The sequence below is a fragment of the Mixophyes fleayi genome, chromosome 12 (genome assembly GCF_038048845.1).
Source record: "Mixophyes fleayi isolate aMixFle1 chromosome 12, aMixFle1.hap1, whole genome shotgun sequence".
In the NCBI taxonomy this organism is placed as follows: domain Eukaryota; kingdom Metazoa; phylum Chordata; class Amphibia; order Anura; family Limnodynastidae; genus Mixophyes; species Mixophyes fleayi.
The window spans coordinates 7418485-7442775 of NC_134413.1; the positions used below are offsets into that span (position 1 = coordinate 7418485).

Consider the following 24291-nt stretch of genomic DNA (forward strand, 5'->3'; position numbering starts at 1 on the left):
TAGCAATGTTCCAATCCTCCCCAGCCAATGGCAGAACTACCAGTACTGTGTTATATAAATGAATACAGCCAACCCTTAAAAAAAAAATATTAATAATTTTTTTTTGCTTTTGTTTTTTTAAGAAAAGCATTGACAACCTCCAATTTTACTGTTGTAAAATCATAAAAATCGATACACAAACGTTGGAGTACGTTATGTGCAGCTTAGTAGAATCCGTAGGATGTTCTACTGACCTCTGTATATTCACCGAAGCGCCAACTTTCACTTACTTTTCAGTAACTGTTAGTAAATTTACTAATGGTTGGAAATCATGAATACAACCCTCTATCTTGCAGTCACTTATCTATGACAATATAGCAGGATAAGTTTTCCACTGTCCACAAGTAGGACAAGGACCCTAATTATCATATAGGCTGCAGCCTAAGGCGCAAGGCTTTGGGGGGTGGCACAAAATTGGCATCAGGGAGAGGTATAAACTGATATTCATTTAAAAATATAAGATAATAGTTGTTTTTCAAAGTAAAAAAGAAAAATTAAAGTAAAATCTGGACGTGTTCCCATGGGGTAAAGGCTGAAGACAATGAGTCATGCCTGTTAAATTGAGTTCTTCTGTAATAATTACAAGCAATGTATTCCCTGTATATAAATGGAGACCGGTAACTCAGTCAATCGTGGTTTCTAGGCAACAAAAATGCAGCGAGACTCCGCCATTGGAGGAGCATGTAGTATAATTGTCAGATTGCAACTATTTCAGACAGATAATTAAAGAACTGAGCTGTTCTCTAATTAATTTTGCTTAGCAGTGCTATGTTTATTGATATAAAAACCTCCGATGTAGACAGTTTGTCCTTTGTGTTTGCTTTTACTTTACAAATCGTTAATTCACCCGGAAAGAACATGTAATTAAACATCGAGACTACTATAGAGACTAGTTACTAGAGTAAATATGTGAAAACATAACCTTTATTCATATCGCTATAACATTACTATGGCTGCTGTAAAATGACTATTCTACAAATAAAATTGCTGGTACTTGTTAACTACTCGGATGCCACTGAAAATATAGATATTCCTATAACATTAATTAAACACAAATACATAAAAAAAAACAGTAAAAAAAACAAAAAAAAACAATAGGTGTTATTGACTACGAGCAAGACGCCAGTAATCCTTGGCAACCAATCAGGAGAGTGCTAACTGATTTAGTGCAAGTCAGACAAAGAAAGCATATGGCTGATTGGTTGATGTTGAGCTAATGCATATTTGTACATTATAAGTAAATTAAATGGCTCCTCTTAAAGCTGCACTACCACGTTGGGGGAATGGGAGAGTCAAATATGTGTCCGAAAGTATTTTAAAGTATAACGTTTTCTTAAGAACTGCATGTTAGGGAAAGTAAACGGTCCACTATATTTATGGTACACAACCGATCTTTGTTTTATGAGATTTAATAGGAAACTATATGATATTTATTATTATTATCAGTAATATTTTATTGTTATTACTATTAACCTTTGTTAACTTTATATAGCATCAATATTACGCAGCACTGTTATTCAGATCACTGTATTCAAATGCACGTGCCTCAGTGGACCCTACAATCTAATTTCTCTACCGCAAGAACACAATCAAAAACACAAGGGTCAGTCTTCTAAGAAACCAATGAACATACTCAGATGTCTTTGGACTGCAGGATGAAACTGGAGCACCAGGAAGAAAGCTGGCTAATACAATAAAACATACCCTCAGTTGGCACTTTTTTGGGTACACCTGTACACCTGCTGGTTAATGCAAATATCTAATCAGCCAGTCAGGTGCATAAAAGCATGCAGACATGGTCAAGAGGTTCAGAGGTTGTTTAGACCAAACACCGGAATGAGGAAGAAATTTCAAATAAGTGACTTTGACCATAGAATGATTGTTGGTGCCAGACGGGGCGGTTTGAGTGTCTGAGAAACTTCTGATCTCTTGGGATTTTCACATATTACGGTCTCTATCAGGATAACGCACCATGGAAATCTATATTAATATTACAATGTATAAGATAAAGCACCCTGTTTGAGACAAGGATCAGTCCTGCTCTCAGTGGCTAGTAACACCCCTGCAAATGACTAAGGTGGGCCGAATCCAGAGGTGGGCTGGGGGAACAGTTTAAAGGTACAGGCAGCTCTAATCGATTATGAAGGGAGTACCTGGTTCCTGGAGGCAACAGTAGGGTGAGGCAATACATGGTGTTAATTATAAGATATAGATTATAATGAAGGGATAATTAAGGGATTACATAGCTAAGGTATATTATTATGAATAAGTCTTTGCTATGCTCATTTAGATAACTGTAGTTGAAGCTCAATGACTTGATGAGCGCAATAACACAGCGGACTAAAACTTGTTATTTAAAGTGATTGTATCATGAAAAAAAATAAAATCAGTCACTGTATTGTGGGGTCAAATGACTGCATTCTAAAGTAACTTTTGTGCATTAAAGGCGTGATTTAGAGTCAGATGTCCATTTGCACCGCATACAAATGCAACGTGCACAAACTTTGTCACACGGTGCATGACCACAACTTGAGTCCATAGAGTTAAGCATATTTTATACTTGTGCTCACAGACGACGGATTAGGAGCTGAGTGGCACTGAGTGGCGCTGGGCTAGAAGCTAATGTATGGTAATACCGGATGTTTTCCAACCATTTTACCAGGCGGTTCGCCCTAAACCGCAGGCAATTTTGGAGTTTTAAATCCGCCACACATTGCATGCAATCGGAGGCCTCAAAACCGCAAGATAGCAAATCTAAAAATAGGTGACGGCTTTGAAACCAAACACAAAATCGTACGATAGTAACTTTACGCCACGGACTTCGCTGTTAGGCAGCGGCTTCAGCAATAAAAATAAAATTGTCAGCTTAATGCTGAGAGACCCGATAATGTCTTCTCTCCTGGTAAGGTTGTATAGGGTCTCCTCAAGGTCTTGCATCCAGAATGTAGTCCTTCTAGCTAAAGACCTAGAAGCCATTGTTGGATGACGTGTCCCGACTGCCACAGTATAGGCTCTTTATAGGATTGTGTCTTGTCTCCTTTCTATATGGTCCCTAACATCATTATCGATAGGTAAGAATGAGCCAAACTCATAATGACCAAATACACTTTCAGAGGACTAAACCAGCATCCTGTCTGGTTTTCCATTAAAGGGTACCTCTTGGTTACTCTTTTAATGAGAAAGAATTACTTCTCTGGTTGGGATCACTCATCCTTGATGAGATCTTCCATCCTGGAATGAATCGGCAATGAGACAGAAGTATTCAGGTCTTCCACAATATCCTATCAGGTTCCTTATGTACAAACTAATGTTTTGCGACATGAAGTATCTCCTTAATTTGTTCTTTCTACAATTCACCTTCTGATAAAGCAATTACCTCCAATGAACCTGGAGGGGGACAGTGGCGGATCCAGGGGGGGGGCGATCGGGGCATTCGCCTCCCCCTAGCAGCAAAAAGCTAGGTCCCAGCCGCCGATTAAAATGGGAGGGGCGGGGCTAAGTGTGAGCGGGGGGTGGGGCTAAATGTGGGCCAGCCAATAGGAGTGGTCCCAGCCAGCGACCACAACGGGAGGGGGCGGGGCCAATCGCGGGCGGAAGGCGGGGTTAACGCAGGCCAGCCAATCAGAGCAAAGGAGGGGCGTGATTATGCAAAATCGCCCCCCCCTAAACATAAAGTCTAGATCCGCCCCTGGAGGGGGATAAGGCTGTGTACACACACTGCAGAAAATTTCTTACGATGAGATATCTGTAACCATTTTACCGACAACTTGAAAGTCTTGATTCCTGTGTACACACCTACACCATTTACCGTCAGATCTGTGATCTTCATCTCTCATAACCATCTGCTGAAAAGATCCTGACGCTGTACACTGTACAGATATCTGCCTACACTGCTGGTCGTGAGTGTGTACACACTGCCATATTTGCCCGACATCCTTCCAACATATATAGAGATTTTTAGTCTGTTTATAAAATCAAATTAAACAATACATTGGAACGATAAAACATTATCATTGGAGCGTACACAGTAATGCGATATCGGACCTATCGTTTATTTATCGTGTGATTGGCACAATAATTGGGTAAAAAACCTGTAGTATGTATCCAGTGTTAAGCTGGGTACACACTACACAGTTTTCATCCAATAATCGTCTCAAACAGCCGACATACGACCGCTCGTTCAAAAGTCGGGTCAGTGTGTGCAGTGACACGATGGTCGAAAGTCTGCCCAAATGGACGATTGTTGCCTCATTTGGTTGGTCGTACCGTTTAATATTTTCGTTACAATCTCGTTTCCGCTGTGTAGTGTGTATAAACTTCCGTCCGATCCACAACAGTGAGTACGAAATTACAGTCATTGCTCACGACAACATGGCTGTAAAAAGTCGCTAACGGGACGTCCGCTCTTCCCTTTATAGTCCTAAACAAGGCTAGTGTGTATGCAGTCCATGGACCGAGCGATCGGAACATCGATCGCATGTAAAATCGCTCGGCATAAAAAGTTGGTTGAAATTTCTGTAGTGTGTACCCAGCTTTAGTCAATCTTCCGCCATGGGTGTCTGGGGGCTGTAACGCATGTGCCGCAGACTCTGTGACCTTTATCGCTGCTGGTAAGGAAGTTATCTGACCTGATATAATATAGCATTCTTAGACCTGTTTTCACAAAGGGGATCATTTTCTCAGAACATACATTTCCATGTGGCAGATTTCATCACGATTCCACTTCCCTTTCTCTCCCTTAGAAGGAACTATAGAACAAATGACAAATAGTACCTTATAATAAGATTGCAAACGTACATTTTTTCCCTTTTTTTTTTGCTCTCTTTTAATTGGTTACTCCTGTCATGGGTAAGGGACAGGGAGACAGGTTTAAAATAATAAATTGAGTTTTCATATGTTGTTACTAATGTGGCGGAAATGTACTTGCAATGTTGTAAATAAGTGAAGAACTTGACAGTTTAATTTAAGACCACAATATTGAGAACTGTGTTAAACCAGCAGTGAAGTGGGGTAATAGGAAGTGGCTTAACCACGTCCTGGACTTAATCTCTGAAACAATTCTATGAATTATACAGTTTGATATCAGATAATCTAGTTATTTGCGAGCGCTGAGATATAGTTCCGGCTTCCACAGAACTTTCTTTACGGGACTATTAATGCAGCGAATTATAGAAATTGAAACTGAGCAAGTTCATAACAATTATGTGGAAGTAAAACACATAGAACATCCATGTCTTGATGTTTCATCATGTTGATTCAAAGGTCCAGCATACGTGCAGGATTCCTGTCTGACTGCAGCTGGGATCCAGCACGTAATATATCCATATACAGCAATGGTGAGTCATATGTAAGCTCAGACCATCAGCAGGTGTTGTCCTAACTGGGTGTGACCATAAATGAGTCGTGATACAATGCTAGTGCAAGGGAAGTGATTTTATATATATATATATATATATATATATATATATATATATATCATGTTCTGTTATTGTCATGTGATGAAATAAGACACACATTATGCTCCTCTTGCAGTATGTAATATCTCCTTTACTTTCCCTCCTTATATATATGTCTGAACGAATATCAGACACACACAGAGAGCTGATCGGACACGGCCAGTTCTGGTTGTTACAACTGAATCTGTGGACTGTGAAGAAATGTAGTATATCTAATGACGGATTGTTATTTCCTGTTGAATACATGCATGACAATGTATATTTTGTGTAACCTCTCAAAGTATGCTTTGCTGACTGACCTAGGTGACCTGTGCAATTAACAAAGAGTCTTTTAAAACTAGCCAGATAGATAAGGATCTCGGGGGAGTTTGAGGCCCCAAAGTTGTAAAGCATCTAGCCACTCAAGCAGAGCAGAGATGAGAGGGCAGCACGGTGGTGGCTCAGTGGTTAGCACTTCTGCCTCACAGCACTGGGGTCATGAGTTCAATTCCCAACCATGGCCTTATCTGTGTGGAGTTTGTATGTTCTCCTCATGTTTGCGTGATTTCCTTTCGGGTACTCTGGTTTCCTCCCACACTCCAAAAACATACTGGTAGGTTAATTGGCTACCCTAGTCTCTACCTCTCTGTCTGTGTGTAAGTGTGTGTCTATAGTAGGGAATTTAGACTGTAAGCTCCAATGGGGCAGGGACAGATGTGAATGCGTTTTCTGTACAGCGCTGCGGAATCAGTGGCGCTATATAAATAAATGGTGATGATGATGATGAGAGACTATCTGAGGTGCCCAAACATTTATCTTAGTGAGAGATAATTTACTTCTGTCATTTTGGGAATCAATCTGTCTTAATTGAAAGTGTAAATTCCTAGAAGAGCCTGTAAGAACGGTTTTAAATCTTCTGCCTTAGACATCAAATTGTGCATTTCATGAGGGGTCTATCAAGACTGAAATGTCTCAGACTTTTCTATCGTGTTCCCTCACACACAGCAAGACTCCCTCGTAAGTAGTACTCTGATTTTATTTTATTTTTTGAAACTTATGTGCAACCTATTGTATGTCGGTTTATTACCTTTTTATAAATAAGCTTTGGAAATATATTTCAGATTAAACATATTTAATCTAATGTGTTTCTCCATGATTCTTTATGAACTTACGATGCCCAGGAAGGCTCATGCTACATGTGTACATGATGTAAGTGTGAAACTTTAATAAGTGGTTTTGGTGAACGTAAGGACACCATAATAAATCCTTTGTGGTGGCAGAAAAGGTGTATTCATTGTTAATTAACTAAGGTGACGCTAGTCACAGCCAGCTGTTCAATTTGCTGTATCTGGCACAGGCTGGGCGTTCGTGACATGGATGATAGTGTCGCACATGTTCAGGGCAAAGATCCCCATCTAGGAAGGGAATTGGATATTTCCTATTTGCTGCTCATTTGACGCAAATCTTCATCAGCAGAAGCAAAAGTGCCCAGTAATGTGACACTAGTAGTAGTGATAGTTCCCAGTAATGTGACACTAGTAGTAGTGATAAGTGCCCAGTAATGTGACACTAGTAGTAGTGATAGTGTCCAGTAATGTGACACTAGTAGTAGTGATAGTGCAGAGTAATGTGACACTAGTAGTAGTGATAGTGCCCAGTAATGTGACACTAGTAGTAGTGATAGTGTCCAGTAGTGTGCCAGCAGCAGTAGTGCCCAGTAATGTGACACTAGTAGTAGTGATAGTTCCCAGTAATGTGACACTAGTAGTAGTGATAAGTGCCCAGTAATGTGACACTAGTAGTAGTAATAGTGTCCAGTAATGTGACACTAGTAGTACTGATAGTGCAGAGTAATGTGACACTAGTAGTAGTGATAGTGTCCAGTAATGTGACACTAGTAGTAGTGATAGTGCAGAGTAATGTGACACTAGTAGTAGTGATAGTGCCCAGTAATGTGACACTAGTAGTAGTGATAAGTGCCCAGTAATGTGACACTAGTAGTAGTGATAGTGCCCAGTAATGTGACACTAGTAGTAGTGATAGTACAGAGTAATGTGACACTAGTAGTAGTGATAGTGCCCAGTAATGTGACACTAGTAGTAGTGATAGTACAGAGTAATGTGACACTAGTAGTAGTGATAGTGTCCAGTAATGTGACACAAGTAGTAGTGATAGTGCCCAGTAACGTGATGCTAGTAGTTGTGATAGTGCCCAGTAGTGTGACACTAGTAGTAGTGATAGTGCCCAGTAGTGTGCCAGCAGCAGTAGTGCCCAGTAACGTGACGCTAGTAGTAGTGATAAGTGCCCAGTAATGTGACACTAGTAGTAGTGATAGTGTCCAGTAATGTGACACTAGTAGTAGTGATAGTGCCCAGTAGTGTGACACTAGTAGTAGTGATAGTGCCCAGTAATGCGACACTAGTAGTAGTGATAGTGCAGAGTAATGTGACACTAGTAGTAGTGATAAGTGCCCAGTAATGTGACACTAGTAGTAGTGATAGTGTCCAGTAATGTGACACTAGTAGTAGTGATAGTGTCCAGTAATGTGACACTAGTAGTAGTGATAAGTGCCCAGTAATGTGACACTAGTAGTAGTAATAGTGCCCAGTAATGTGACACTAGTAGTAGTGATAGTGCCCAGTAATGTGACACTAGTAGTAGTGATAGTGCCCAGTAATGTGACACTAGTAGTAGTGATAGTGTCCAGTAATATGACACTAGTAGTAGTGATAGTGCCCAGTAATGTGACACTAGTAGTAGTGATAGTGCCCAGTAATGTGACACTAGTAGTAGTGATAGTGTCCAGTAATATGACACTAGTAGTAGTGATAGTGCAGAGTAATGTGACACTAGTAGTAGTGATAGTGCCCAGTAATGTGACACTAGTAGTAGTGATAGTGCAGAGTAATGTGACACTAGTAGTAGTGATAGTGCAGAGTAATGTGACACTAGTAGTAGTGATAAGTGCCCAGTAATGTGACACTAGTAGTAGTGATAAGTGCCCAGTAATGTGACACTAGTAGTAGTGATAGTGCCCAGTAATGTGCCAGGAGGGGGGGGGGGGGGGGGTTGAGGTCATGCAGCAAATGTTATTTATGTGTGTACTGCATGATAAGTATCATAAGAAACAACTGAGGGGACCTCATCGTAAAGCACTATAGAGGGCAGGTAGGATGAGACTGGACATATTTTAATCAGAGTTCCGATGTATTTTCAGAACGCCAATTCAATAGATCCCCATTTATACAACATACAGTATAAGGATGATACGGAGATTACATCCCATAGGTACAACTAGCACAGTGTCCTCTGCACTGGGTCTAAAAAACCTGCATGTCAATAGATTGAATTCGGTACTCCCCTTCCATGTCTATTATGACCAGATTGGCTTCAGCCTGGGCCACCAGGCCAGAGATAACACCAGGATCCGATTCATGTCATCAATACCAGGAAGACTTCGGCCATTATTCTTGCTTTTGATGCTGAGAAGGTTTTTAACAGGATCTCCTGCTCTTCAACATTTTACATCATTACGGGAGACTCTCTGGCAATAAACCAGTTTATAATAATAAAAAAAAAATACTGTTGATAACCAACAATAATATACAGACAGACTAGATACTTTGGGTTTGTTTATGTTGAAAAAATACAATTATTGAGACACCATACGGTTGTCTAGTGAGCTTTTCATCCTCAGGACAATGCATGTGACATGAATAGGAGAACGTGTACTGTACTGTTGATCAAAGTTGAAAATAATAGGGACATTCCCAGGGACACATTTTGTAAGTATATATTTTTAATACTGGTCTTATCCCTGAAAATTTGGGACTTTGGTCTGTTGTGGTTTATGCAGTTTATCATCTATAAATATCATAAACGGAATTATTGATCTGGGGAACTGACAGCTCCATGATGCAGAAGGGATTGTGCTGTTCCTCAGTAATGGATCATTTGACATCTGTCCCACTGAAAGTGCTCTTGTAGTACCTTCTAACATCCTGCAGGTGTCGCTATTGCTACACCTGTTAACAGGGGGGATGAGGCTAAACCAGTGGTTCCCAAACTGGGTGCCGCGGCCAGGGCTGATGGTAAGCAAGGCTGGTGACTACTTGGTAACTATTTTGGCTTAGGGATGCCTTCTAATAAATTATGGAGACCCTAAGGGTGCCTCAAACTAAGAAAGTTTGGAATCCACTGGGCTAAACCAAAAAGTTACTTTTAAGGAGAAGGGAAAAAAGATATATATATATATATATATATATATATATTATATTTTATATTTTGTGGCACATGGGGCTTTATTTTAGTCACAGTTTTCGATATTCCCATCTATTAGAGTTTTTAAAAATTTGACAAAAATAAATCCAATGATTATCTTCAAGCAGAGTCTTCCTAGGGATACTGTATGCTATTTGTGTTCCACTAATCTTCCTGTTTAACTTGATACCAAACGTGTAATTTTCTTCTAGTTTTGGGAAGGTTATATAGAGGTGGTGGGTAACAGGGGGTCAGAGGGCCAAAGCTCTGCGTCCTGATCTGACCTCGCTCTCGAGCAGAGAGTAAGATTCCGAGTCATGTGACCTCCTCTACACCAAGCTCAATGGAGATTTCCATTTGGATCAGGAGATTGAAAGACGAGTTTCACTTTAAATTTTAAAAACAGCAAAAAAAAAAAAAAAAATACACTAATTTATTGTATTTAATATAAATTACTTAAATTATAATTTATATGGTAAATACATCTTTCACATTAATAGCACTGTCTAGATACTATACTCTCGTGTATAACACTTATTACATTATTATATTATTATATTATGCTCAATTAGGATAAAGCAACTTTAGCATTTACTATCGTGGTCAATGAACGTCTCTTTCTCTAGGCTACGGTGGTGCGTACACCACCCACATGCGCTAGGGATGCGCAACAGGATGTATCTGACTAAACACATATACAGGTTAATGCGCTTTTTTTACGCGTGCATAATTTGTTACTGACATTTGGGGTGCAAATGTTGTATTTATGGATCATAAAAGTAGCCGGTAATTGTAATCTCATCACCCCAGAGATCTGCATCTGGCTCCACGTATTCTGTAGGGAAAGTGATATTAGTGTCTACAAGAATGAGTGGCCACGGATTCTATGAAACGCTGTCCACGCAATCACATCGATTTGTTATCTGGACAGCTCGGCATGTAATCTGGATACGTCCGTGGTTCCTCGCGCTGGTGGATATGAAACATCGCTTTCCCTACAGATTACAAATATTCAGTATTATTTGTTTGATGGGAAACTTTGGAAAGAGAATAAAAATGTAATTTTGATTCGAGACTACATCTGAATAAAATAACTCTCACGTGGTCTGGACAGATTATGAAGTCGCCTCAAACATTTTCATTATTCAAAGTGGAAGCTCCTGTATTGTAGCTTAAAACGGAACAGAAGTCACTTTAATTTTACTGTATTTCATTACAATAGTGGCAGATGTGGCAAAATTCTGCATTGGACAATCAGGACACATTAAGCCACACCCTAATTCAAACTAGTTTGGGGCAATGCCACGCCTCTTTTGGGTGCAAAATACCCAGGACTCTCCCGGGACAATTGGTCCTGTGGGCAAGTATTCAATAGCAAGAGATATATTTTTGCTCCAGCGAGGGAAAAAAATATAACAAACTCAAATTCATCTCTAGAGCAGATAAACTGGGTAGAAATCATTACATACTTTCTGCTTCACTTCACATATATAGGAAAATGCACCAATTACAACTCAATTACATAAGCAAACTTTATTGAATTACTGTTATAAAATACAGTGCATAATTTATACAAGCCGATTTAAAAAAAAAAAAAAAAAAGTTTCTCGAATATAGTAACATTTCAAAGCAATAATCACCCAATTAAGTTAGTATATCTAATTCAGCAATAATGCAACGTGTAAACCTCTGTCGCACACACCATAAATATTTATGTGCAATATATGTGGCACCTACCTACAACTTACCTCTTTGGTGGGCGAGGGGAAATTTGGTTCAAGACAAGGGACGTCCAATGGCATAGAAGTGGGACAATCACCTGAGTTCAAGCAGGGCTTTGTTTTAAGCCCTTTTGGAGTTGCTACATGGGGATCAAATCTACATTGGGACCACTATGTGAAAGAGGGGGTGGGGGGCAGGGGGCATGTGTAGAAAATAAAAAAAATTACTTTGAGTACCCTCTATGGGAACAAAATATTTATTTGGCAAACTTAAATTAAACGTGTCACCTGCCAACATTGGAGGCAGCCATTTTGTGGGTGGAGTCAATATTCATGAGATTGCAGCCTTTTAATTCACTAGGAAACGGCAACATCACTATGGCACATTAACTAACTGAAGATCTAACTGGACATTTAACTTTATAAATAGTTTTATCCCTGTATGTCTAACATGACAGTCTGCATTTCTGTATCCTCAGTCAGAGATTAAAACTCACAATCATTGGCCTCTGGTTCTCAGGCCATGTCCTCCCCCCCCCCAAAAAAAATATAATCTTCCCACATCTGTTCACACTCCTAGGTTATTAATATACTCAACTTGCGTTAAAGCGTTGATTGGAACATTACGGCAATCCCACCATCCGTAACTTATTAATATACACAGATTGTCTCATACTCAAGAATTTCTCCCAAAGTCCATCTAGCTCGTAGGATAAGTAAGATAAGCAGCACAGGATATGTAGAAAGTGAAGATATCAGTCTTAAGAAAAAAAAAAAAAAACATTAAGGAATAAATGTATCAAGCTGAAAGTTTCTGTTGGGTTTGAAAAGTGGATATGTTGCCTATAGCAACCAGATTCTAGTTATCATTTATTTAGTACATTATACAATATGACAGTTAGAATCTGATTGGTTGCTATAGGCAACACCTCCACTTTTCAAACCCACCGGAAACTCTCAGCTTGATACATTTACTTTTAAGTCTTTAAGACCAGTCCAAAGCGTTAGAACGGGTCAGCCTCTGTGTCTTCTAAACCTGTACAGTATGGACATACTGAAATACACAGCGGGAGCTAAGTTCTCTACAGCGAAAAGTCAGATGTCAACTTGAAAACCAGCTCCCGTCAAGAATAATGAAAACTGGTGCAAGGGAAAAATGTATTGTTGCCCACAGTAACCAACTGGATGTTTGCTTTTATTTTATGAACTTCAACTATATACACGTCGTATAATATAATAGGTTCTAGGCAACACCAAATTTTTCCTATGCACCAGTTATCTATAGCATCTCACTAAAAGCACACTAGGTTCGTTCAATCCACGTAATGACTTAATTAAAGCTCCACAAAAAGAAACTGCGTTAATTACATCTGTAATGTTTAGTAACACTGACAAATGAAATTCCTGTTACAGATGGTTCCTATTTCTGAATGAATTTGGATGTAAACACTGTTACCCCTCAGATACGGAGCCCACTAGAGTCGGGTGACAGCTGTAATATTTGTCCCCGGAAGTAACAGATAATTGGAAATATTCATAAAATTGCAGCCACTGAGACTTATTTAAGGACATTGCTGAAAAGGCGCAAATGTGCACTAAAACCCATAGCAAGTAAAAAGCAACGAGCTTTATTCAGACTAGGGCAAGTTAGCGTGCCCATAGACGCTGTGCGCCTATGACCCAGATCTGGATGCCCGAAGGCCAGGCAGCGTGACCAGTGTATGCCAGCAAATTCTGTCTAATTAAATGCTATGGTTTTACAGTAGATTTGCATATTTGGGCAACATTAGTATATTTAACTTTCTAGGAATTCAGATCAGATGGTTAGGCTGCAATTTGGATGGTCAATTGTGACATTTTTGGGCACATCCAGATCGGATGTGCTTATCGCCCAGCGTCCTATGTGCAGCCATCGTCAGACCGGAGCTCAACCAGAACTGGATATTGATCCCGAGCAATATTTTGTTGACACGGACAACAGAAGCCGCAGTGCTGAGATCTGCTCTATCGGAACCTAATTGATCTCTTTATGATCCATCCGCAAACAGGAGAACGTGCAGCTTAAGTGAGGTCACAAACCAAAAACACAAAAAGGCACGCTAGGCCCTGGGAGGTGTCAGATCACGCTGGTTATTGGATACAGGACAAGCAAACAAAAAAACACTCCAAATTCAGTTCCTGAGCTTACATATTTAATAATTACCCCACTCACCTCCCTGTTAATTGGCTGCTTCGGTTCCCCAAAGGAGGGACCATTAATGACGAAGGATCGGTTACACATCAGCTTCTAGGACAGTCGTTTAAACTTTTTGGCAACGTGCAGTAATGTTTAAAGCTCAGTGATTGCATATTTCAAAAAAATGCAGGAGAAACAAGATCAGAAAGAAATACTCTACCTATATTGTGCAATATCAGAACAGCATACATTATTTTATCTATTACATTCTGTAGAGGTTTACGTAAAGTATAGCTCAGACACAGCATTAGCAAGAGGGCAAAAAAAAAAAAATATATATATATATTTTTTTTATTTCAAATATATAAATTTTGGGGCTTCGTTCCTTTATAGAAAACAGGCCTAAATTGTCTACGGACAATCTTATCATTTATGATTTAGGCGACTTTCAAATCCACCGTTGATTAAACATATTTCTCTTTATAATCTCATTATCATTTTCTTAAGTCATTAGATGGTCTGGACAATTCTTGTAGAAAAAGTTGTTGTTTTTTCCATTACAGGGAGATCTGGAAAAGTAAAACAGAAACTATTACAATGCACATAGTCTCTAAAAACTTAAATATCAATTTAATATGAAAAATAAAAACTAAGCTTTGCCTGGCATCCGTTTTTCCGCCTTGGTCCGATGCACCATTCAGTGGCAAAGGCCGATATGGCAATAATTACCTCCTTTGCCATGCTGTGTGGGCATTTGGGCAGTCCTAACAAATGGGCATTTGCCTGACCCCACCCCCAGTGTATGTGTACACTCACTAATAGCAGAACATGGATATAAAATACCCCCAAAATCTCTCTCTGTTCCCTTAAATCCTATGATGAGATCCATTGTTTCAAAGAACGGAGCCTCGTCTTTTAAGTATTTTTAGGGAAATATATTATATCTATATATCTCTCCGGATCATCATTTACCTTCTCGGATATCCTTTTGTGCAGCAAAACAGTCCCCACATAACTCCCAGCTTCGCCTCAAAAACCAACCATGACAAGACCTTTATGCTACTGGACCACACCCAATTTACCTGACAGCTATCATTTCTACCTTCTCTATTTGACCCTATAGCTCCCGTTAAATTTTTGTACTGCAGGCTTAGGTAATTTGTGCCTCTTCTGCTCTTTGGGAACTAAAAGTCCCAGTATACTAAATATATATATATTTCAGACTATATCAAAGCTGCCTCTCTTTTTACATTTTACAGTGTAAACAGTGACAGAAAATACTATTAATCAGGAAAAAGGAGAGAGAGTACTCACAAGGTAGGTGGCTGGGTCTGGAAGAGATCTCTGGAAACGGGCAGCTTCAAGGATAGGATCCTGGATTTGGGTATGATCCAGGACCTCCAGGAAATGAAGCTGATGGTCCCCACTGGCCAGCGGGTACATTACCCCATGGTATGGACGACGCAGCACCAGGATTTGGGAACGGGCAAGTGGCTGGGTATGGCATATTTGGGGGAGTGGGGTATTGCCCACCCTGGGAGCTCCATGGACTAGAGCCCCAAGGCCCACCCTGTGAAGGTCCTGTAGGACCCGACTGACCAGGATAAGAACCACCAGATGAAGGACCTTGTCCTGAAGGATTTGGGTATTGTTGACCAGAAGATCCAGAAGGGTTAGGATATGATCCTGGCATTCCGGAAGGACCTGAAGAATAGGGCCCAGCAGGATACTTCCCCCCGGGTGCTGTAGGATAGGGCCCAGTTGGAGCTCCTGGCTGTGGTCCAGAAGGACCTCCTGAATAAGGACCAGTAGGTCCTGAAGGATACTGGGGATTTGGTGCTGTTGGGTTCTGCCCAGCAGGAGCTCCTGGGTAGGGGCCTGAAGAGTATGGGGCATTTGGTGCAGTCGGCTGCTGCCCAGCTGGTACGCCTGGATAAGGTCCAGTGGGTCCAGAAGAATATGGGGCAGGTTGTTGCTGTCCAGCAGGTGCTCCTGGGTACGGTCCAGTGGGTCCAGAAGAATATGGGGCATTTGGTGCAGGTGGTTGCTGTCCAGCAGGTGCTCCTGGGTAAGGTCCGGTGGGTCCAGAAGAATATGGGGCATTTGGTGCAGGTGGTTGCTGTCCAGCAGGTGCTCCTGGGTAAGGTCCGGTGGGTCCAGAAGAATATGGGGCATTTGGTGCAGAAGGCTGTTGCCCAGGTGCTGCTCCTGGATACGGCCCGGTGGGTCCTGAAGAATACGGGGCATTTGGTGCTCCTGGCTGGGGTCCAGATGGATATGGCTGTGTTGGGGCAGTTGGTTGAGGTCCGGCCCCAGAATATGGCCCACCCCCAGAATATTGCCCGCCTTGACCTTGACCATAAGGTGTGGCAGCCGGGGCGCTAGGCCCAGAGCTCCAGGGGTTTGATCCGGGCCAGCCTCCTGGCTGCTGACCGTCTCTTTGGTTGCTTACAGTCTGTGTTTTGCTAGATGATTTATCTGGTAAAGCATCTTCCAGCTTAAAGGGGGAGGAAGAAAGAAATGTCATTCTATGTTCAGATCAGTTTATCAGATAATACAAGGGCCACATAAAGCCTTTCAGAACTTTTGTGGCCCCAGCTTAATCGATAGCCTCCACGGCCTATTGTATATAACTTTATTGACTATATCATTGACACAATGATATATGCCGGCATAACTAGGACAAACCTGGAAAACTAACGTTTGTGCCATAAAGAACAACATAGTGAACATAGTGAAGTCATATACCCATCTCTACCCATACAGTCACTGTGAGGAGTGCTGCTACACAAGCTAACAAGGAGTAGAACTGAATACACAGACATAATTAACAATCATCTCCTATAGTAGCTGCAAAGGGCACTGTCACTCAAGGTAACGAGGAGGGCGATGTCAAACTAGGAAGGATCATGTGTGACTCCTATACAGTCACTTTGAGGAGCTCTGCTGCAAAAGGTAATGAGGGAGGAATGTCTTTCCTGAGATAACCGTGTTGGATTGCTACACAGAGGAGGTAATACAATATACACAGACAATGAGCCCCTCCTACAATCACTGCAGGAGCACTGCAATACAAGTTCATGAGGAGAGGAATTCTAGCGCAGTGTGGAAAAAGACAGGGTAATCTTTAAAAGCAATTTAGCATTTTAAAACAGGCCGTGGAGGCGGCCATTTTCTTGGCAGGACTAATGTTCCTGAGAATGCAGCCTGGCTAGTCATTAGGAGCCAACAACTGACAAGAATAAGTCAGGCAACATCTCAGTGACGCCATTGGTTCCTAGAAAATGCATCAGCTGACCACTGGCTCCTCCCACAAAATGGCTGCCTCACTGTCAGTAGCTGACAGGTCCAGTTCAGAGAGCTTTCCTCAGTGTCTAACAGCACAAATCGCACACGTGACATTTTAGAACTTACCGAGAATTCATCTGCTCCAGACATTGTTCTAAAAGACAAATAAAATGGTTATTAAACAAAAGAAACTAAAAAAAAAAAATGTCAATGTATATGAAAATTAAAAACACTGCTTCAATATTTTCACTTTTAAAACCTCAAGAGGGAGCAAAAAAAACAAAAAAAAAAACATTCTGCCCTGTGGAGGCAGCCATTTTTTGTGGGTGCAGCCAATAGCATATTATATTATATAATATTTACCAGGAACCAATGACATCACTGAGGTACCGGTTCCTAGTCACTAACAAAAAGGCAGCCTAAGCACAAAATGACTGCCTCCAAATTCTGCAGACGAGTGCACTTTAAAAAGTCCTTGGTTCATATAACAAACAAGATTTTCTGGTATCAAATCCAGGTTGAGCAGAATGCAGAGAGAAGATACAGGACAATGGCGGAAGGCTGGCCGATAGCACAAAGTATCAACCGATCTCGCCAATCTAAACCCCGACACTGGAGCAAGACCCGCACGTCCTAAATAATAAAATAACGTACTGTGGTTATGGGCAATTCGTTGAGAGTTAACTAGATAGTGCGCGGTCAATAAACTAAAAGTATTTTTTTCTGCACACATTATAAATGACAAATGGTGTAGACGCTGCTGAGGAACAAATATTAAAGTCATTTAGGGTATAATTAGGTCTTTAGGGGTTGGCAGAAGATGCCTAGGATGCTAGATTTTGACAAACGAGATTCCAAACTCGCCTTCCACATCAATTCTTATAGTCTATAAGTATACACAGTCTACAAATACTACACACAGTATATAAGAAACATATATAAGATCTATTCTGACAGAGCCCAGAAATACAATCCCTGGTATGCTTTGCCAGCCAATAGCCAGCTGACGCCTGGCAGGTCATGCTGGGACTTGTAGTTTCACAACATCTGGAAAGCCAGAGGTTGTCCAGGCCTGCTATACAGCCTGCCTCCTGTGACTGGGTACATAATCAAGACGATGATGATAATTACACCGATGTTTTAAGGTCAACGGCTGTAGACCTCCCGCTGCAGCATTAAATTCACACAGTGAAACTCTCCGCAGCACATAGATTGTGCTTTCTGTGAGTGATAAGCCTTCACTAACCAAAGTACACTCCAGCCCTGTGACGTGTTCCCCGGCAACTCTATAACTATTATTACGCTGCTTTGTGAACAATCCGGGACTGCCAAGTCTTGCCTTGTTTTATTTACGGTAAACCTTGGGGTGCAGCCCTGTAAAAATGTCAACTATGCAACTAATAAAAAAAAACTAGTTTGACCATCTTAAAAATAAAACTAACTCATGTGATCCGAATTCAAATGCAGGGATGTCACGTACGGAAGGAGCATTTAGAGTGGATCAGTCGTCAACCCAAACTGGAGGCAGACGTTGTCTGTGCTACACTAACATTCACGCGCCTCATTAGGTCTCAGTAAATATAGTCTGAATATTGCTTTGGACCACAAAAAGGCCGTCTCTAGGTATCAGATACACCAAGTTTTAAAAATAACAAGCGAAACAGACAAGTAATACAATAAATTCTTGCTTTTAAGAAAAAGTGGAGATGTTGCCTATAGCAACCAGATTGTATCCGTCATTTTGTAGAATGTACTAAATAAACAAATAACTATAATCTGATTGGTTGCTATAGGCAACATCTCCACCTTTCAAACCCGCAGCTTGATAAATTTACCGCTTTGACCGCGAGGAAGACAGGATACAGTTAAAGAGAAAATAAATAGGACCATGTTTTGAAAGCCAATCCAAATAATCCTCAATCTATTTTTATTATGGATGCTTTGTAACTCTAGAGGCAAAATATAACTAGACTAAATTTGGAAGCGCCCAACCCTTAGTAATCCAGGCTCTGCTGTCCGGTTAAATTAGACATGACATCATGATTCTATTCACAACTCATCAGCAGATCTCCGTATCCAAACTACACTCTGGAGCCGTGGAAATGGCTATTTACTAAGCACGATAATCGTCCAAGTGCAACATTAGTATCAGACTGATGATTATTTAGGTCCAAAGTGATCTATGTATGTTTAGTTTAAATAGAAGTATGAATCAACAGGTGCAACTTTGTAATTGTATTTACGAACTCTTTTTGGTCACATGTGAGAGATTCGAGGGATACATAGAACAGATGGGCAATTGTTTAAAAGAGTTGAAAATTAAAGTTTTTTTGTGAGTGTCAATATTATATTATCTCTCATCCACTTATTAACATGTCAACTAAACACAGGGAAGGCAGTAATTCAGTCTATCATAGGGCTAATGATATTATTGTGACACGAGGCATCAATTGCCTCATGGCTCAGTGGTCACAAGTTCCTAATGAATGGATGGCTTCCTCCTCTCCTCCAAAATATTTTCTACCACCCAGTGACCATTATTGTCTCTGAATTTTGTTCTTTATTTCTTCGGCAGACTTTTTAAAATTATCGTTATTAATATCCTACCCATTTCTCTGGACCAGGTATTTTGTTTCTTATTCCTTATGCTTCCTCCGCTACATAGATTGCAAGCTCTTTGAGACAGGGACTGCTGCAGTTTCAAGAAGATCAGAACCTAAAGTACTCAGCTATCACTAAAGAAAGTATCAATTGCAGAATCCAACCTGTTCCTGGAGGTCACCGCAGCCATATGGAAATAATGAGAAATGTTACAGAGAACAAAGTCCACAAGTTTACATTCCGAGCTTATCTAATCTCTCACCTATATTCTGCTACATATAAAGAAGGAGGTGTCCATTTATTATTTTCTTTAGTTAACAATGGAAATATTGTTATATAGAAACCTAGAGATCCAATCAGACAGCTGACTTACTTACCCGCAGAGATGCTTTAGCCGCCGCAACCGATAAGTTCTAAAAGCCGCCGGAATTTCTTGAATTTTCAGAACCATTACAAAATTATTTTTTTTACATTTTTTTAAAAAAAGTACAGGTTCGACAGGGTGGAGCATATTCGAGGCCATAAATGTTTTTGTTTTTTTAAAGTTAAAATGCTATTATTTTAAAATTGTTATTTATTTACAAAAAAATACCAAAACACTCATTTTAACGCAAACCACAAAGGCAAGACACAAATTTCAAACCCACCGTTTGAATTGGGGTCTAAATGCACCATGAAAATGTTTGGGACATTCGACTGAATTTCAAACCAGTTTGAAATTTTTGTGCACCACTAAATACCCGTGCAAAGGATCCTTGTTTGCACCAATTGATACTTCAATATCACCTAATACCAAGAATTTATATTTTCCACCAATTTGAGAATCCAATACTTTAGCTAGAAGATTGCTCCAAGAAGCCACAAACCTTAAAAGGACCATTAACCTCCCAAATTAATATTTTTTTGGGAATGAACCATTGCAATAAAATACACTGTTCAGCGTTACCCTGACTGCAGCTCTGTTACAAATTAAGGTGTCCGCTACCCATTCCATTCCAGACAGAGTTTAAGCTTCCCAAAGATTTTACTGGGACCTAAAACACATATAAGAGTTGAGATTGCAGTCATTTAAGCTACTGTAACATAACCATCTTGCTCCAGTGTATGAATCTACACAGTGCATTTCTGCAAGGCACATCTGCCAAGTGGTCAGTCATTCTGACCTAGAATGACAAAGAAGCACCTCTTTCCTAACATGGCAAATTGCTGAGGAGAAGGGAGAGAGTATGGAGACCTGCTTAACTGAATACACATATACATATATATATATATATGGTGGTTAGCACTTCTGCCTCACAGCACTGGGGTCCTGAGTTCAATTCCCAACCATGGCCTTATCTGTTTGGAGTTTGTATGTTCTCCCTGTGTTTGCGTGGGTTTCCTCCGGTTTCCTCCCACACTCCAAAAACATACTGGTAGGTTAATTGGCTGCCATCAAAATTGACCCTGGTCTCAGTCTCTCTCTCTATCTGTCTGTCTGTCTATATTAGGGAATTTAGACTGTAAGCTCCAATGGGGCAGGGACTGATGTGAATGAGTTCTCTTTACAGCGCTGCAGAATCAGTGGTGCTATATAAATAAATGGTGATGATGATGATGATATAAGTTACATTTATAAAAAAAAATAAAAAAATCTGATATTACACATGAGCTAACACTATCCTGAGACAGAGACTACACCCAGGCTGACCTGTAGATGCAGAACTAGATGTAACAGGTCAGTGCATATAGAAATGGAGCTATAGTTATCTCACATTAACCCACCTCACAGACAATATTACCACTTATCCAGAACTCATTTCCCCGGCTATCCTATAAATTGTATCTTGACCTATTTACTAACAAATATTTCAGGTTTTAAAACAAAGTAAAGAGACGTTGATTTTTTTTAATTGTATAAACTGGGATTACTAGTGCGTTCTCTAGCTTGGTGCACCTACAGTTACCGTACTTACAGGATGGGAAATACATAAAAGGTAACAGGTTATGTGCATGTAAATACTGGCACCGGCTGGGCCAACTTGTGGATATCCAGGTGTTGTGAAACTACAAGTCCCAACATGCTTTGCCAGCTGAGAGTCAGCCTATAGCTGGCACGATATGCTGGGACTTGTAGTTTGAAAACAACTGGAGAGCCAGTTTGGCCAGGCCTGCTCTGGCATCAAGTTACTGCTCATTTTAATTAAATAATCCCTTTTGTTCATTTAAAAGCTAATTTTCTGTCTAATAAATTAGCTCAGCCCCATAAGCAGATAACAGACTGAAGGAACAGTGTTTCTCAAATTAAGTCCTCAGTGCCCCCTAACAGAGTAGGTTTTCCAGATGACAAGGTAAATAATTATACCACCTGTGGATCTGTTACATTGTATCAGTCAGTAATGATTACAGCTGTGGATCTGTTACATTGTATCAGTCAGTAATGATTCCACCTGTGGATCTGTTACAATGTATCAGTCATTAATGATTACAGCTGTGGATCTGTTACATTGTATCAGACAGTAACGATTACACCTGTGAATCTGTTACATTGTATCAGTCAGTAATGATTACACCTGTGGATTTGTTACATTGTATCAGTCACTAATGATTGCACCTGTGGATCTGTTACAATGTATCAGTCAGTAATTATTACAATTGTGGATCTGTTACAATGTATCAGTCACTAATTATTACACCTGTGGATCTGTTACAATGTATCAGTCAGTAATGATTATACCTGTGGATCTGTTACAATGTATCAGTCAGTATTGATTACACCTGTGCTCCAGCAAGGAGATATGGAGAACCTGCACTGTTAGGGTTCCTGAGGACTGGGTTTAAGAGACACTGGTCTAAACCAGCGATGGGCAACAACTGGCCCTAGGGCCACATGCAGCCTTCACCTGCGGCCCCCAGCTCCTTCCTGCTTTATGGTCAGATCTGTTTGTTATAGAGTAACACTTATTCAGAATGCTGCCGATACGTTATTACAGATAGGTGTCTCTTTCTTTGATTAAACCTAATTTTAACTTATTACTGAGACTAACGGTAATGTGTGGCCCTTTAGAAGGTTAGAGAGCAGTCCACGTGGCCCCTGAATTCTATCAGGCTGCCCATCACTGGTTTAAACTGTTCCCAAGCAGGTAAGCCTTCCATCAGTAATATTTACATTTGTAGAGTTTGCCAAAAGACACAAGTCCATTACGTTTAACCATTTCTAAATTCTGGATGTGCTGATCCGGAGGACTGCAAAACAAAAACCACCAGAAGCACCAGCTTATTTGGGGGATGGTCCTTCCTGACTCCATACATGGCAATCAGCACATCCCAGTTGCCCAACATGCTCATTAAAATTATTGATACAATTCCTTGTAAGAAATAAACTATTTATAAACTGCTGTATTGGGCCAGTTAACCTACAATACATATCTCCTTATATATAGTTTTTAATATTCATTAATATACAGAAATGTATGTAAAAGTTCCCATACCTCAAGATATTTGACATTGCATTTACATTCGTTAGATAGACAAAATATTACTCCGTTATCAGCTCAAAAGTCGATGGCTGCAGTTTCCATAAGTGCCATTACTTACCATGATTTTGTTTTGTAGGAAAATCTCAGAAACATATCTTTTAACTTAAGCTTTTGCTTGAATATTTATTTTAAAAAAGGCAAGTTGTAATTTAGGCTCACTGGCCCTCTATAACAAGTGCAACAAATGATAATTAGTTTAAATCAAAATCAGAATAGTGATCTGAATCATGACACTCTCTCCCACAAAATGAAAATAAAATAAAATATATATATATATATATATATATATATATATATATATATATATATACATACATACACACACACACATTATTTTACTATAAATAGCAGCTACTTTAGTTATTCAGGTAAATGCTGAACACTTGGTGCACCCAATACCTAATTAACTTCAATCACATCTCGGAACGATCTTTAGTAAGATCTGATGATATAAAAGCAATATGAGGAAATAGACAACGCGTGTGGGCAGCTTTATATTAATAATAAACCGAAAGGAGATTTACATGTGTAAATAAACTGAAATAAAAGTATTATATAAGTGTGTTATGTAAGGTTAGCCGGCTCCCAGCCCTGTGTAAACTTTACCTGCAGTGGGAACCAGACTGGAGTTATTTAGAAGTGCTGCCCCCTCCCTCTAATCCTGTGTGTAGATCATACATATAATTATAAGTACCTCTAGGACAAGCTGCCTGCTGGGGTCTGTACGTAGGGTCTCAGCGGAGAAATCTGAGGAGATCCTCCCAGGAAGAGGAAGCCTGTTCTAATGACCCAGCCCAAGTTCAAAGGCTGAATGTGTCTGTCACACCCAACCCCCCCTAGTGGAGCCCTGTATACTGAGAGGGAGCGGCCAGGGATTGTTATGGCAACAATGTATCAGCGCATGGAATGTAAATGTATCAAGTAGTAATAACACAGTTCTACCATCACAAGTCGCCTCCTGCTCAGGAGGAAGTGGGCTGTGCTCACCAGAATCACTCCACCCAAAGAATGGAAAGTGTTACACATGTATCTGAGACTGCTGCAACACTTTCTTTTCGCACAACAGCAGGTTGGGGTTAGGTTTGAAATGATATCAGGACTCGTGTGTCAGAAAACAGATGTGCCAAATAACAAACCAGCAGTTATATATTGTTTTATAATTGGATACAGGCACTGTTGTACGTTTTCATGTTGTTGTAATTTAGTAAGAAACAAAAAATTAGTGTGGCATAATTACAGCTGAGCTGTCATTT

At 40.2% G+C, this 24291-nt stretch overlaps 1 protein-coding gene across 1 annotated transcript; it reads right to left on the reverse strand.

Annotated features, from left to right (window-relative positions):
• Positions 1 to 11607: 11607 nt before the first annotated feature.
• Positions 11608 to 23849, reverse strand: LOC142109144 (uncharacterized). The gene is made up of 4 exons (XM_075193210.1): positions 23733 to 23849; positions 17046 to 17073; positions 14946 to 16128; positions 11608 to 14200 (listed from the first exon to the last, which is right to left on the reverse strand). Exons 3-4 carry the CDS (start codon positions 15990 to 15992, stop codon positions 14189 to 14191), a joined length of 1059 nt encoding a protein of 352 aa, XP_075049311.1. The 5' UTR covers positions 15993 to 16128; positions 17046 to 17073; positions 23733 to 23849; the 3' UTR covers positions 11608 to 14188.
• Between the last annotated feature and the right edge of the window lie 442 nt (positions 23850 to 24291).